Genomic DNA, 17833 nt, shown 5'->3' on the forward strand with positions numbered 1-17833 from the left:
GAATCAAAATGATAATCTGAAGTTGGTGATTCCTGATTTACCAGATAGTAATTGTCATGACATTGAACCTGGGGATTATGTAATGATACGAAATTTTCTACGCTCAGGTTGTCTTATTGATAGATGGGAAGGACCATACCAGGTCTTATTGACTAGCACCACAGCATTGAAGGTTGCTGAGAGAGAGACTTGGGTCCATTCATCCCACTGCAAAAAGGTTGCTGATCCAGAGAAGTCCCGCGATAAGGAACAGACGGTAGAGGTTGTATCACTGGAGTGTCTGTTCCAGGAGGATTGAGGCGGCACCTGAGCCTTGAAAATCGAAAGCAGCTGTCGACTCCCCTCTCCCTTTTATTGTTTTTCTCCACTTCCCAGCCCCTCTCCCTTAAAATTTCTTTTTTCCCCTCCTCATTCTTCTCTATTTCCTCCTCAAAGATGGACTTGCCCCAAGAGACTGTGATCCGGATTTTGATGTTAACCATGATGTTGACCAGAGCAGTCTGTTCCGGCGAGAGTACCATAGAGGTCGAAAGAGGTTCTGGAATGGGTTCCGATTATGATGATGGAGGCGTAGTTTTCCAAGATCAACCAAACCAACAAGCAAAGGCGAGTATCAGAAAACGATCCGATAGAAGAAATTGTGATGGATTGTTAGCTGAAGAAAATTGTATCTGTAGGCTCTGTGATAATCTGGTTGAAGATGGATGCATAAAGAAATGCCAATCTAGTTTTAATATCCATATAGACCGGCATCCATTGAGTGACTATCACTCCTTAGTGGGTAACGTGTTAAACCAAACAGATTGTTGGGTATGCTCTCAAGTACCTCAGGGTCACAGCAAATCAGGGCTAGTACCATTTCCTTTAACGTTAGGGGAGGTACTTGAGCTAAGTGGTGGGAGACCGGTGGACCGGAGGTTTAATATCTCCAGCCCTCCTAGTTTGAAGCTCCACCAATACCATGTGGATAGGTCCCTCTTATGTTTTAACATCTCCAATCCCAGAAAACCGGGAAATTGGGAAGTGTCGTGGAGCAACCTTACCATGACCTTTTCACACAGAGCAGATAGAATGCCTACAGATACAGAGCTCGTACGCCATATAGCCAGTAGAGGAAAATCTTTCCGGTATCGATATACCTTAGGAAATAGGATTACTAGAGTTGGAGAGGTATCACCAGGATACTGTGCACATATCGTACAAACCGATACGTGCATTAAGCAGATGGAAGAATTAGGGTCAGGAGATTTCACCTGGAAGGTTTGTAACATGGTCATGTCCTTCTCCGTCCCATATGTTCTCCCCGATGATGCATATTTCATATGCGGGAGAAAGGCGTACAAGTGGCTTGCCCCAAACTCTGAAGGATTGTGTTATATTGGAAAAGTATTGCCCGAAGTGATGACTGTTACACATGACAAAATGAAGGACATACACCGTGGTGCCCAAGCTCCTTATACTCACACTCATTACGAACACCGAGTTAAAAGACAACTGTCAGAAAGGTTAGAGCATCCGGCCTCTGATCTTATCCATGAATCCACCGGGATTCAGGTTCTGGTAGCGTTAGATTTCACTCGTACCGCTCGAGGAGTGATGAATTATAGATACATTTCCGCACTCGCCAATTTGTTAGATAATATCACTGAAATGTATGATGACACGTTTAGATACACTGGAAGAGAACTTCAAGCTTACAAAACAGAACTAGTTCAGCATAGGATGGTTCTTAATTATCTTACAGCAGTAACAGGCGGATATTGTGTTACATTGGCAACACAGTACGGCATAAAGTGTTGCACGTATATCACAAATAGCACCGAGGATCCGGTAGAGGTCATAGACCAAAAGATGGACGATATTCTCCAACTAAAGTGGGAATTTCGTCGAAAACACAATCTCACCCTTGCTGCTGTAGGTAATGAGCTGACTGGTTGGGTGTCATGGTTGAACCCGCGAAATTGGTTCTCCGGTTTAGGAGATTGGGCTCAAGGAGTCATAATGGATGTTGGAAAGTTTCTACTATGTATCTTGGGTGTCGTTATATCGATTGGATTGATATTTAGATGCGGGCAGGCTTTAATGAGGTGCAAACAAAGTACAAAAGTGATGAGCTTGAGGAGTGAGGAAACTGTAATTAACCTGGATTTGATTTATGACCCAATGATAGAAACCAGAATGTGATGAAAATGCGATTATACGGTCCGTTCCTTTCACCTGTTTTTCTGCTTTTCTCCCAGATACAAAGACCCCCTTGGACGAGGAAGCTGACGAGACGAGATGTATACAGACAACGGATTGACCAAAGAAGAAGATTTGACAACTTTAAATATGGACACTTGATGAACTTTGCCATGGATCCCCAGTTTCCCTAGTATTTTTAAACTCACGCTAGCCCACCATTTTTGTAAATCTGATGGCACTGACAAAGCTTGTTGCTCATGCCTAAGGAGCAAAACAGCGCAAAGAAGACGACTCTCAACAGATACCGAAAACAACTTCGACGACAGATGTACATTTCCCTGACATAGAATATCATTGCATTTTTCGTAAGTGTTCTTTATCTTCATCTCTACAACCCTCAGGTAACGACACACATAGACGATAGGGAATACAGGCACAGATATCAGCAACCACATACCTCCCCCATTCATGTATCATCAACTAAAATGTGCTCCCCATTTTGTTCAAAATCCGAAATGAGCTCGGTAAAGTTTGACAGCCCATCCACAGACCTGTGCCACAGGATAAGAAGGAATTCAAATGTATACTTCGCAATACCTCGAAGCTTGATTTACAACACGTACGGCACGATGATACATGACCCCCCAAACATGGATTCATACACACATGCTTCTGCTATCTCACTAGGTCATACCCTCTTCACACCTTCTCCTCTCTCCTCCCCTACCCAACCATGGAAATCAATTAACCCCTGACTTACATTTTTCTCCTTAAATGTTTTGTGGCAGTTATTATTGACTGCCAAAGGGTGGACTGTCAAAGTCAGAAAAATGTCTCAATGCACGTTGCCATATTTGCACCGCACACTGGTCCGCGCTGCGCGTGCATGCGCTCTCCCGTGGATTCGCATACCCGCAATAACGTGCACTCGCAGGCGCGGTATGCGTATTTACGGTAGAGTTTATGTAGTCGTAGCGTGCGACTCATTCGTTACAAATGTTCACAATTAATGTAGTTTATAGATCATGGTCCCTTTGATAGATTCTGAAAGTTTGGTTAAAATACAATGTCCCAGAGCTGAGGAATCCCTCTTTATATCGTACGAAGGGTCTAACAGGAATCATACAGCAGTGTTTGGTACCCATCGGAAGAGTATTTAATTAGCAATATTCCGGTGTTGGTTTGGAGCGTATTAATCGCTCGTGCGAATAGTTATGGACATAAGAAGTTTATGTCCATTTCTATTAATTACACATACTCAGGTATGCGGCGGGAAACCCAGTTTCCCACCCACCTGAGCTGTTGGAAATCGTCACAGCCCACCTGTATGAATCACCCTATGACCTTTTGTTATGATACAGGGCCGAATTCCTTCGGCCAATGGACAATGGGATTGTAGGACCAGGAGATTGCATTGTGTGTGGGGCATAAATAGGCAGGCCGACCACATCCAGCTCTCACTCTCTCATCAACGGTTATCTGCTGATAGCCGGGAGCTGGATATCGAGGCGCAGGCGATCATACCCTTTGTGCGTAAGTTTCTCTCCGTAATCATTGTCTTTCTGTGAGCCAATTTCTCTCATCTCATCTCTCTCTCTCTCTCTCTCTCTCTCTCTCTCTCTGTTCTGTTCTCTCATATCTCCCCTAGACTAGGCTAGTATTGTATTGTATTAGATAGTATTGTATTGTATTTCTTTTAGGTCAGAGTAGTATTGTCCTTTTGTATTTATTGTTTAGTTCTGTGGTTAGGAAGTCTCTGTTATATTGTAGTGTATCATTTGTACTGTTATCCCCTTTTACAAGTATATTAGATATAATACAGTTAATAGGCCTTGGAACCTAAACCAGTATCTGTGTATTTCCTATAGTGTTAAGTGTTCACTTGAGCGTCGGTGACGCTCAAGCAGCTTTGTAGTTAGTCAGGTTACACAAGGTTGCACTTACACCCTGTACTCACATTAAGGTATTCAGTGTATTTCATTGGTATAAGGTTTTATCATAAAGGTATAGTGTTGTAAGCGTCTGCATCGCTGGTGACCTCCTCGTGGTCTCGAGCGTATGCTACGCTACAGCGAATCATTCCCCTAGACATAACCAATAACGTGTCCTGTGATCACTGGGCCGTGAGCGAACGTGACGCTTGAGCGTCTCGCCTACGGCTGAGCGATCGCTACGCAGATAGCGTACCATTACGGTACTTCTTAAGTAAACAGCGTACAGTGTTCTTAGCTTCATAAAGGGTTGTTTATATGACAAAGGAATTTAGCATTGTCAATGGGTAGCCTGCCTGCCTTCGTAGTTAGGCTGGGTAGACAGAGAGCTACTTACCAGGTACGAAAGCATCGCTGCTGTGCGATCCTTTCACATGTCTCTGACGGGGGAAAGGGGGTTCAGGACCTGGCATGCGGGGCAGACTTGCCCTGTGCTGGGCATCCCCCCCACCCACGCATGCCAAAGATTTTGATCATAGATGTGCATTTTTTCGCACATTTATGAGCAGGTCTGAATTAGGCCCACAGACTGGCCTGGATCTGACAATTGTAACTTCTTATGTCCGAAGGGACCAAGCGGCTGAGGGTAGGAAGGCAGTACAGTAAGGGCAGGCTCACTCCAATGTTACCAGAAGGTAGACTGCAGAAATACATATGCCCTTGTTGCTTGCCAGTACGCATATCTGCTGTGGGTGTCTAAGGGCTGTGAGGTCTCAACACTACTAATACAAAGCTGTTTTCTCCTGTTCTGAGCAGTCAGAGTGATGGTGCTTAGAATGACAGACAGCAACGTCTTCTTAAAAAAAAAAAAAAAAGGGCTTTCATTCATGTGGTTACAATTATTTAGAAAAATAAACTGAAGAGAAAAGAAGGCTCAGTACAGGTGGGAAAACTCTCAGCTGTGAAGGTATTAATAAAGGGCTTTGTGTGTGTTTATTCCAGTGTCATTTGTTTGTGCATGTGCACTACAGGTGCCAGTGGTCCCTGGATACCAGGGCATGCAGATGCTTGTAGTTCTACAAGTGCCAGCATGTTCTTTTAACCATGGGTATACTGGCACTTGTAGTTCTACAAGCACCAGCATTCCAAAACAGAACAACCTATCCAACCATTAAAACCTTATTGCTTTAAACATGTTTTTCACACAGAACTGCAAGTGCCAGCATGCCCATGACATCCAGGGCCAGTCAGATCCTACAGCAGGGGTGGGGGATCTTTGGCCCTCCAGCTGTTGTTGAACTACACATACCAGCATGCTTTGCTACAGTTTTGCTATTTGGCCATGCTAAAACTATTGCAGGGCATGCTGGGATGCATAGTTCAACAACAGCTGAAGGGCCAAAGGTTCTCCATCCCTGTCCTAGTTAGACACAGTGGACTAAAAGTAAATGAAGACCCAACACTATACAGAAAAAAACATTTTATTAGAGATAACCATTCACCAATTCCCAAATTCCCATCTTTATTACATGCTTAAATATTTAGGGATCTTGTTGTAGTCTTTCCTGAAGTAATCCAAGGGTTAATACAAAAACAAATCTGACTTGTTACTAGCAGAACTATGATGCAAATTAATGAAAATGGGCCTATCTGTGATTAGCCAATCAAAGTAGCTCGTTTTTGATTGGATGGAGCATTAGAAAACTGCTGTGATTGGCTATTCACACAGATCCTATATGAATGAAGCCTGACTGTTGGACATACTGTACATTAAGTCATGTCCTAATTGTCAATCAGTTATTCTGCACAGCCTACTGCATTGTGTTTATTAATCTGAGAGTCTGTCCGCCTGAGGTTGTTTAATAAATAGGATCTACTCACTTGTGACAACATTCCATTTTAAATTATTGTAGCCTACTGGTAAACACATCACTAGCTTAGTTACTACAAAAACATACAGAAATATAAGAAGTAACATTAAATTGTCTCTGTTGCCTCTTATCAGTGGAAACAGACATTCTGAGTGTTACATTCTGAGGTCTGAACAAATAATTTGTAGAATGCAGCCTACCAAGGGGGAGATGTATCAAAACTTGGAAAGAAAAAAAGTTGAGGATTTGCCCAAATCAACCAATCAGCTTCTGTCATTTATCTAGCACAGTCTTTGAAATGGCAGTTACAAGCTGTTTGGTTGCTTTGGGAAACGTCTTCACTTTATTACTCTCCAAGGCTTGAGACATCTTCCCTAACGTCCCTATAATATAATTACATCGCTTGGTATCAATGGCAAGTAGCATTGGGAACCTGCTGTTATTTCTAGCCTGTCGGTACCAAGAAAAAAAGTAAATAACAACACCCATGTATTGTTTAAAAAGAAAGATGCTTGCACTTAACTTGTTAATTTTAATAATAGTTGATGAGTCATTATAAATGATCATAACAGTACCTCTGCTACTAGTCTTATATATAATAGAGCCCCCATAAATAGTTTCAGAAATAAGCGTCCCCCATTAATAGTATTGACCATAACAGTGCTCTCTCTGTACTTTATAAGATCTTTGCCACCTATTGCCTCCTGCAATCATCTGTAGTGGTATCATTCATTACTTATCTACAATCAGCTTCTTGGTCTGACGTAAATGTGTCGGTAAAAATAAAATCTAAAGAAGGGAGATGGACTGTTCCCGTGGAGCTCCTGAAACCGAATGAGTTAATGGCTGGTATTTACACCTATTAAATAGACAGACGGCCAGAAAGGAGACCTCATCAGTGACAGCACCTCATCCTATCTCCATTCTCATCCCCACCTCAGCCTGTCTCCATTCTCATCCCCACCTCATCCTGTCTCCATTCTCATCCCCACCTCAGCCTGGACTCGCACATTTATCTCTGCAGCTTCATGGGGCTGCTAACAAATATTGGTATGAAAGTTCTGCACAGTCTAGACAAAGTCACTAGTAGACCCCATATGGTCACCATGCATTAGGTCGACAGGGTCAAAGGTCAACAGTTAAAAGGTAGACAGTAAGTAAGGTCAACGGGTACAAAAGGTCAACAGGGTTAAAAGTTAACATGACAAATGGGCGACACAAAGAAAAGTTTGACACAAGTTTTGTTTTTGGTTTGTTTGGTTTTTTTTTTTTTGGGGGGGGGGAGTCATTTTGTACGTTGAACCATATCTAAGCGCAATCAGTGGAAACGTTTATGTTTGCCAGGTTTCGGGGCAAGGTAACTCGCTCCACTACTGCTGTATTTGCCACAGGTTACTATTTCCAATCCTAGCCCGCTTGGATAGTAAATCAAGAAAAAATTGGAAAAACATGAAAAACTTTGGTCTGCCATTTGTGTGTCAACCATTGTCATTTTGACGTTTCGTACCTGTCAACCTTAAGCACTGTCTTCCTTTGACCATCTGCACTTGTGTACCTGTCGACCTAATGCATGTCGACCCAGACATTGGAAGCCACAAAAATCAGTGAGTCCAGGACTACTGTAAGTAGTAGCAAAACTGACCCCCATAGCTGCACAATGGGCCTAATTCAGAACTGATAGCTGCTGTGCGTTTTCGCTGAGCAGCCGATCAGGTCTGAACTGCGCCAGCAAGGTAGGGCCAGACATGCGGGGTGGACTAGCCCTGTGCTGGGCGTCCCCCCGTATGTCAGTGACGCTGATCGTAGATGTGCTAAATTCAGCACACCCATGATCAGGTCTGAATTAGGCCCATTTTCTTTACCCTCTGAACCGATGGATAAGTCAGTGACTTCTAGATCACAATGGTTGGGATGGGCACTATTTTTAAAACCACTCATTCATTTCTCAGTGCACATGATATTGCAGTGATCTCCGCTGCTCCCAAATAATCAAATTTCTTCTCTTTTCTTTCCCAGTATAGGAGCTCTGATTGGACTGGCGATTGCAGCCTTGGTGTTATTAGCATTTGTTGTCAGTGTTTGTGTACTGTGCTATTTGTTTCTATATACGAAGCCACAGAGAATAGAAACTGGTTTGAAGTTACAGCATTGTGGATCTTTGTCTTCACATAAAGGTAAGTCCACACTGAAAGTATATAATATTATAGAATTAGAGATGGGCGCTGACTCCTGTGTTTTGGACATGTATTTATTTTTTAATTGATAAAAACAGCGACATTTCATATAATGAAGGCTTTTTTATTGTCCCTATGGTATTATTAACCTCAATAACATTAATTTCCAGTCATTTTCAACCACCTCAGCCCTCACAATATTTTTCACCAATAGAGGCCGAAGGCTGCCCAGCTAAAATAAGCAATAGAGCAGCCGCACAAACACACGGTAGTTACAGTATATCTGTTTAAAAATGTTTTGCAAATTAGTAATGTACAGTATGTAGTATGTACAGTATTGGCAATAACCAATCAAACCAACTCGCAAGTACATTCAATAGAAAACAATCCAACACAGAATCTACCTAAGAATCGTGTGTGGAATATCATTGCTCAAAAGTAGTAGTAGTTAACAAACAAACAGCAAAGAAAAACCAGTAAACCATGTGTAACATAGCAGCGTGGATGCCCCCTACATTAGGCCACAGGCCCCCAGCACATGACTATAAGGCGTCTATTGATTTATGTGATTACCTTTGCATAACCATTAAGCTAGCTTATCTTCTAAAATAAATGACACAGACACAATAAGACATGGACAACAACTGCGTAAGTTTTAAAAGGTCATTAATGTATTTATTAAGTGGAATGACCCTTATGGTAAGGGGTGGCTAGGAAAGTGCTTGATGACCAGCTCTAGCCAATTGATGTTATATAATAATGGCGGCGACTTAAACGCCCCAACTTTATGATATGAGGCAACTAAAACGCCTCATCCGGCCAAAGCATAACCTGTCCTGATAAGGCAAATACTACCCTTTATTATGGCATAGCGTGACCATTTCCTACAAAAATGCCAATCGTCCTCCTGTACGGGCAGAACTCACTAGCCGTCCTTGGAAAGGGTAGTTGCCCCTCAAAGACCATTTATGCGCCATGTGGCTGCTGGTCAAAAGCGCCTTCCCAACACTGCCAGGTTCTAACCCCACTGTTAAATGGCCTAACAGAACCGCAGCACCCAGGTACCCAAAAGGAAGTGCTGCTTCCTGATAGGCTAATAACACCACACACCAAACCCCCCAAGGGGGAGGCTAATCTAACCAGCAAAAGCTCTCTCATTAACCCATCACAAACCAAAGACCCCTTATATCATTTCATGCCTATGCAGCCTTCATTTACTCTTCTCAGTGCCCAATCTGTACCTCACTCCTGGGAGCCCTGGGCCACTGATGACTGGCACTCTGTGCCCATGTAAAGCCCTGATTGATCAGCCTTTTGTTGAGCAGCTCCCCAAAATTTTCCCAACCATAAAAACAGCATTTGGTACCTGCGGGATACAGTTTGGGGTACAGTACGGATACTTTGGGACACAATTAATTATTGAGTGGGTTACAGGGCCCGATTCAGCAACCATTTACACTGACATGTGGGGGGGACAGCCAGCACAGGGCAATTCTGCCCCGCATGCCTGGTCCTCCCACAGCAAAGCACTCGCATGATAAGGGTAGCCCCCGCCTACGCAGCCTAGCTGCATAGGCAGATGGGGGGCCACCATCTTTTAGGTCGCAGCGGCTGCTTGTGGCGATATGCAGCTGCCGCAACCTGCCCCACAAACGGTCTGGACATGCCTGTATTATCTGGACCGCAGGTGCGTCGAGGCTCAAAAAGCGCAGCGTCTACACCCGCCACTGCTTACACACGTAACGCCCCCTGTACCAGTGACGCTCTCACACGTAACGCCACCTGTACCAGTGATGCTTACACACGTAACGCCACCTGTAGCAGTGACGCTCTCACACGTAACACCCCCTGTAGCAGTGATGCTCTCACACGTAACGCCCCCTGTAGCAGTGACGCTTACACACATAACGCCCCCTGTAGCAGTGACGCTTACACACATAACGCCCCCTGTAGCAGTGACGCTCTCACACGTAACACCCCCTGTAGCAGTGACGCTCTCACACGTAACGCTCCCTGTAGCAGTGACGCTTACACACGTAACGCCCGCTGTAGCAGTGACGCTCTCACACGTAACACCCCCTGTAGCAGTGACGCTCTCACACGTAACGCCACCTGTAGCAGTGACGCTCTCACACATAACACCCCCTGTAGCAGTGATGCTCTCACACATAACGCCCCCTGTAGCAGTGACGCTTACACACGTAACACCCCCTGTACCAGTGACGCTTACACACGTAACGCCCCCTGTAGCAGTGACGCTTACACACATAACGCCCCCTGTAGCAGTGACGCTTACACACATAACACCCCCTGTAGCAGTGACGCTCTCACACATAACACCCCCTGTACCAGTGACGCTCTCACACGTAACACCCCCTGTAGCAGTGACGCTCTCACACGTAACGCCACCTGTAGCAGTGACGCTTACACACATAACACCCCCTGTAGCAGTGACGCTCTCACACATAACGCCACCTGTAGCAGTGACGCTTACACACATAACACCCCCTGTAGCAGTGACGCTCTCACACGTAACGCCACCTGTAGCAGTGACGCTTACACACATAACACCCCCTGTAGCAGTGACGCTTACACACATAACACCCCCTGTAGCAGTGACGCTCTCACACGTAACACCCCCTGTAGCAGTGACGCTCTCACACGTAACGCCACCTGTAGCAGTGACGCTCTCACACGTAACGCCCCCTGTAGCAGTGACGCTTACACACATAACACCCCCTGTAGCAGTGACGCTCTCACACGTAACGCCACCTGTAGCAGTGACGCTCTCACACGTAACGCCACCTGTAGCAGTGACGCTCTCACACGTAACGCCCCCTGTAGTAGTGACGCTTACACACATAACACCCCCTGTAGCAGTGACGCTCTCACACGTAACACCCCCTGTAGCAGTGACGCTTACACACGTAACACCCCCTGTAGCAGTGACGCTTACACACATAACACCCCCTGTAGCAGTGACGCTCTCACACATAACACCCCCTGTACCAGTGACGCTCTCACACGTAACGCCACCTGTAGCAGTGACGCTTACACACATAACACCCCCTGTAGCAGTGACGCTCTCACACGTAACGCCACCTGTAGCAGTGACGCTCTCACACGTAACGCCACCTGTAGCAGTGACGCTCTCACACGTAACGCCACCTGTAGCAGTGACGCTTACACACGTAACGCCCGCTGTAGCAGTGACGCTCTCACACATAACACCCCCTGTAGCAGTGACGCTCTCACACATAACACCCCCTGTAGCAGTGACGCTCTCACACGTAACGCCACCTGTAGCAGTGACGCTTACATACGTAACGCCACCTGTAGCAGTGACGCTTACACACATTATACCACACAGTCACACATACATACATACATACATACATACATGCTGTACATACATTACACACATGCACAGTCACACATACATACAAATATAATACATTCTAAAGATGGACACGTGCCTGCACTCTTGTAAATGTAAAATAAAATGTGTCCCTGCATTGTAGGACACTATATATCTCTTTTCTTTTATTTATTATTTTTATTTATTTAATCTATAAATTATGAAGCAAACTGAATTTATTGTGTGTCCATTAACGTGTATTAACGATATGGTGACATACCAATGATTCGAGGCACAGCCAGCCCTTTGTCAAGGTGAACAAAGTACCGTCTGTGCCCCAAAATATTGGTATGTCACCACATTGTTAATACACATTTATTTACTTCAAAGTCTCTGAGTGCCACTGCTTGTTTTGAATTTGGATATATTGTTATGTTCTGGAGGGCACCAGAGCACACTGTACATAAAGGAAAGTGCCAATCATATTCATCGATGGTTTATGTCCGATGTTGAATACTTTTGCCATTGATGGAAGAGAAGCAGATGGTTTCCCTTCATCGATGGTACATCATAAATTAAAAACATTTTTTGTAAGGTGTCGGGACACGGAGCAAAGCCCTGCCCCCAGGCTGTGATTGGCCTATAAGGCCAGTCACTGAAATAACAGGGATGACCATGGATAGGTGAAACATGAACGCAACTCAACCCAGGTTTTTAGTTCAGTGGAAAAGGGTCCCAAAAAAAACCAAAATGGGTCCAGTTACCCGGGAATACAGCCTGCGTAGCTTGCAGGGTTGGACATGGGTAGGAACCGGGTGAAGGGGCAGTGTAAATGGGTTACCTGGGTCATCCAACTCGGGAACCATTTACAGCATGCAGAGAGCCCGAACCACAGTGTCCCGCAGGCATTTGGGAGGGCAGCCCAGTAACTGGCAGAGTGCCGTGCTTGCCCCTAGTGTGACATATGGCAACTGAAGGAGCATGGCCTAACAGGACTGAGGCCACGCCCTTGGGGGAGGGTGTCCTGATTTGCAGGATTTCCCAACACTTGGAGATGACATCATCTCCAATTACTGACCAAAAGAGAGTGTACCCGTGTGCAATATAAAGGCCGCTGTGGAAAAGGGGTTAGTCTTGGGTCTGACACGGCTTGGAACCGTGTTCCTAGTCCCAGGTCAGACCCGGGACTTTGCTGGAAAAGGGGTGTTGAAAGTGAAACCTGTTATAGTGCAGAGCGTTTTATTATGTGTCTGATGATTTAAACACCTCTTTCATAGTTTAAATGGATTTTTCCATCATAATATTGCAAAGCAGTTGATTTCGGAAATACAAGATTTTTCCAACCCCACCTTTCAAGGTTTTTCTTTGAGGTAATCTAGACATGTATGAGGAAAGTAGGAGCTTTTAATGCATTTAAGTAACTCCAGTGAGAAATGATTACTGTGTTTTGACAGGAGACTTTAGCTTATAGGCTGTGCGCATGGCAATTATATGAGTTAGATGGATGTTTGTTGTATAGAGGCACTGAAGGAATACTTTGGAAGAGAAGAGTAGAAACGAACTATGAGATGAATAAAATAAATATTTTTTTTAACAAAATGAATTTTAGATAGTTTCAAGGAGCAGCACGAGGACTTACTGCATTACACAGGAGAGTCAGTAGCAGATCACTGTATTTTGAGAACTATCTTAGATGTTAGTCATTAGCGGGTCTATTTACTAAGTCTCGGAGAGAGAACGTGGAGAGAGATAAAGTACCAACCAACCAGCTCCTAACTGCCATAATTGCAGGATGTGTTTGAAAAATGACAGGAGCTGATTGGCTGGTACTTTATCTCTCTCCAAGGCTTAGTAAACAGACCCCTAAGAAAGAGAAAATCCAGTGACTCTGGACCGCCAAGCTATAACTTTTGCAAATGAAACCGTAACACATTAAAACTATTGCTGTCGGCTGCCAGGAAATGAGTGTTGAGGATATAGCAAATTCTCATAGCTATCAATTTATTATTTATTTTCCATCATCATAATGACCCAAAGGACACATCAAAAGCTACACTGGAGTGGCTTAACAACAACAAGAAAGGTGAATGTCCTGAAGTGGCCTAGCTAAAGCCTAGAGAACAATCAAATTAATCATCCGTAGCAATATTTAGAAATTGCTGTCCAACAATGATCACCATCCAACTGTTACGCAAGCCAAGCAATCCTCTAGTCTCCTGCGGACTAAAGCTTCACCTTTAGCAGCCGTCTTTCCTAGGTGGATTAGGTCCACCCAGTACTCAGATGTTCCCAGGTCTTAATGTGGACAAGGAAACTAATGGAGGCTGGACAAGTGCAAGGAAAATATGTTGGAGTAGGCACCCACCTGGCACGGAGTGGGTTGAGGCTAGACAGACGGGCACACACCGGACAAGGACTAGACAAAACTGGACTGGCAGGTACGGATGAATAATTATAAGTATAAACACACAGTGGAACCAGAACTGGGGGCGGGATGTATTAACATACATCGCTGCCCCTCGACGCCAATCGCAGCGATGTTGATCGCATATGTACTAACATATGCGATCAACATCGCAATGCGGTTACGAAGGCCCCCTGCGATACCTGTAAGGTGGTGTGCGGGGGGTCTCCGTCACCTCCCTGGGCTCTCCTTCTCCTCAGCTGCTGGGAACAAGGCAGCAAGCTTTCCGCTGCGCCTCATCCTCCCCCCTGCACCCGGAAGGGCCTCCGGCTGCGTTGCTAGGGTAAGGAGAAGTTTACCTTCCGGGTCCAGGCTGCCTGGAGGAAGGTATGCCGGGGAGGAAGGGGGTCGGCATCTGCGGCGGGGGGGCGGCGGAGGCGGCGGGTTGTGTGGCCAGCGATAAGAAGCCCATAGGCTTCTATAGGGTATCGCCATCCAGAGATGGCGATACCCTGGGTGGCGAAAAACCGGCGGCCGAGTCTTAGTACATTTGAAAATGCGGTAAAACCCCCGAAAATGGGGATTTTACAGCATTTTTCCCTTAGTACATCCCGCCCTGGATGAGATTAAACTGGACTGGCAGGTACTGGTGAGTAGCATGAGTAGAAACACACAGTGGGACCAGGACTGGATAAGGTAGCATTGACAAGGGTAATAGCACAAAATAAAGGGACGGCTAGTGGAAGCAGGTGAGCAATAACCGAAAGACAGAAAGTTATGCTAGGGAACAAAACACACACACTGGCCAAAACTAGACAAGAATGGAGGGGCAGAGTTTGTACTTAGAGTCCAGTGGCTGTACTTGGGAGATGCTCACTTTCAGATAGACAGCCTGGAACTTGTGAGACACTGTAGGTAGAATTTGCAGCTAGCTGAGATTACAGGCTAACAGATTGAAGCTCCAAATACACTGCTTGGTGGTATTTTGCAGATAGCTTTATAGAGAGAAAGCCCCGGATACTGCAGGTAATGACAGGATTAAACTCAGGACAAGAGCACGGCTGGAGCAGAGTTTATACACAAGGCAGAAACTATAACCAGCATAAGGTTCAGAGCAGGCTGGGTAATATTAGGAGCAATTCTCAATCAGAGCAGCCAGGGAAACCAGGCCCTCTGATAAGGAGACTCAATGCACCTGTTCAGCTACACACACACAGAGAAAACTCCTAATTATACTGCAGCTGAAGCTGAACACACAGGGAACATGCAGGAATCTGAAATGAACTGGGAATGCAGTAAAACATGGCATGCTGATCCAATACAGATCATAGCATCAGAACATGAACAGACAGCAAGCTGCGGTCGCGGCTTGTAACACCAACCTGAGCAATATTGGCAAGAAGAATGGGCTCATAGCCAATTAGCTTTGAGTTAGCTTTCATTAATGCATTCTTTTTTTTTTATTCTTTTTTGTGATTTTCATGAAAACAACAAGTGTACAGACATCACAGATAGGTAACACAGGCAGGATAATGGTACAGCGTACAAATCAGTAATTGCAATGAGAAAGTAGAACAACAAAACCATCAATATTGTATACCATTTCCAGGCAAATATAACAAAATTGACTCTGTGAAGACTTAAGCCCCCTACACATTTGAAGATTTGCCGCCAAGGTGCCAGACGGCCAATACGGCTGACGGCCTTCCCGGTGGAGGGGAGGATGATGGGTTGAGTGAAGTTTCTTTACTCCCTGACGTCACCCGACCCCATAGCCCTGCATGCTACTATGGACAATATTGTCCAGATTTTTTTGCAGGCATAAATGTCCCGGCACCAACGATAAACGATCTCGGGGACACGCATTGTTCATCGTTGGTGCCTATACACAGGGGCTAATTCAGACCCGATCGCTGCTGTGCGTTTTTGCACAGCGGGCGATCAGGTCTGAACTGCGCATGCGCAAGTGCCGACGAATGCCAGAGATACGATTGGCATCTCAGCCAAGCGATCGCCTCTGCCTGATTGACAGGCAGAGGTGTTCGCTGGGTGGGAGGGGGTGGGCCGGCAGCATTGGGCCGTTTTAGGGGCGCAGTCCGGGCAACACAGGCGTGCCTGGACCATGTGGGGGTAGGCCGCGGCGACTGCGTGACGTCACATGCAGCCACTGCGACCCAGAGAGCAACGGGTAGCTCCCTGCCAGCGCGCAGGAGCTGAGCTGGTAGGGAGCTACTCTTCAGGTACAAAAGCATCGCCGCCGTGCAATGCTTTTGTACCTCTGCAGGAATGGGGGGGGGGGGGGGGATGAGGCAGAGCCAGACATGCGGGGCGGACTAGCCCTGTGCTGGGCGTCCCCCCGCATGTCTGTGAAAGTGATCGTAGATGTGCTAAATTTAGCACATCTACGATCAGGTCTGAATTACCCCCACTGAGCGATATGAACAATTTATCGTTCATTACTGAACAAGATTGATCATATCGGCCGCACACATCGGCATTGCAAGTGTGTAGGCCCCATAAGAGGTATGTAATAAGGAGAGGGGGGGGGGGGGGGGGAGGGGTAGCCTAAGGTGATATGTGTCTCTCTCAGTGTGTGACCACTACGACCAAGACATAACAATATCAAGATTTTAAATATGCAAGCAGAATGTATATAATATCTGTATAAGAAATTAAAGATATATTCTCAACCAATCTGTTTTTTCAAATAGCGTAAAGATGTTATATAACATTGTTATATGCGGGCTCCACTTCTTATAGAATTTTATAACACCTTTTTCTATATCAGGTAGGGTAGAGTATCTTTCAATAAACAATATACGTAGAAGCAATTGATGCACAGCAGCTAACGTTGGGGAGTGCCTGGACAGATATTTGTAGTCATCATCTAAGTGCCAAACAGTAAAATCAGCAAATAATAAAGCTCTCGGATCTAAAGTGACATGGATGGGAAGGTTAGTATTAATGAAATAAACTAATTACATTTATTTTATTCCAAAACTGCTTAATAGTGCCGCATTCCCAAAAATGATGGTAAAAAGTAGCAGATGAGTGCTAACATTTCAGGCACTGACCCATTTCCTCAACTACAAAATGTTTTCTCTGGGCCAGTTATATATATGTCCTGTATATCGTTTTAATATGAACCGCTTGTAAAGAGGAAGATTTCAATATTCTCAAGGTTCTATCATACATATGAAACAGGTTCTCAGGCTTAGTGACGTCGGGGGTATGCTGTTTCCAAGCCAATACAGTCTGTGTGTCAAGTTTCCCAATGTTCACATTCAATAAGTCTAAGTAGAAATATCGAGTTTTGTATGGTCTACTCTTCACCAAATGTAATAGTTGAGTCATAGTCATCAGTAGAAGCATTTGGTACTACCGGAGGGAGTGATGCTATATAGTGTTTAGGTAAGCATAAGAATAGAAAGCAGTTAACCCAAATCGTTCTTGCAAAGTAGTAAATGGGAGTACTGAACCACCAGGATCAAATATATCAGCAATTAATTTAATCCCTTTCAATTTTAAACGTTAGAAGACAGCGTTATCCATGCCAAGTGAAAACAAAGGATTAGCCCAAAATGCTATCATATTTGTTCTTTGAGGACTTCTACCCAGTTTTTTGCTGACTGCCCACAACGCTGAGTGAAGATCCTTAAACAGGAGATGTGATATAATATCAGGGCCGTAACTACGTGTGTGCCAGGTGTGCCTGGCACACAGAGCAGTGGCCCTGAGGGCGCAACTGCCCACATTCCCTAAAGTCAGCGGCATTGTAATTAGTCAAATTGACTCATTACAAGCCGCCTATGTGTGCCGGATCGAGGAGAGGAGCAGCTCCTGGGACAGGTGAGAAGGAAGAGGAGGGAGGGGGAGGAGGGAGCTGCAACAGCGCCCTGTAATTGGTGGCG

The 17833-nt window shown here is 45.1% G+C and overlaps 1 protein-coding gene across 1 annotated transcript in view; it reads left to right on the forward strand.

Annotated features, from left to right (window-relative positions):
* SHISAL2B (shisa like 2B) overlaps positions 1-17833 on the forward strand; it is a 189472-nt gene that overhangs the window by 44045 nt on the left and 127594 nt on the right. The window contains exon 2 of the mRNA XM_063963129.1: positions 8003-8160. Within this exon, the coding sequence (XP_063819199.1) occupies positions 8003-8160 (158 nt within the window). The remainder of the gene's footprint in view (positions 1-8002; positions 8161-17833) is intronic.

This window comes from Pseudophryne corroboree, chromosome 1 (genome assembly GCF_028390025.1).
Source record: "Pseudophryne corroboree isolate aPseCor3 chromosome 1, aPseCor3.hap2, whole genome shotgun sequence".
Lineage (NCBI taxonomy): Eukaryota > Metazoa > Chordata > Amphibia > Anura > Myobatrachidae > Pseudophryne > Pseudophryne corroboree.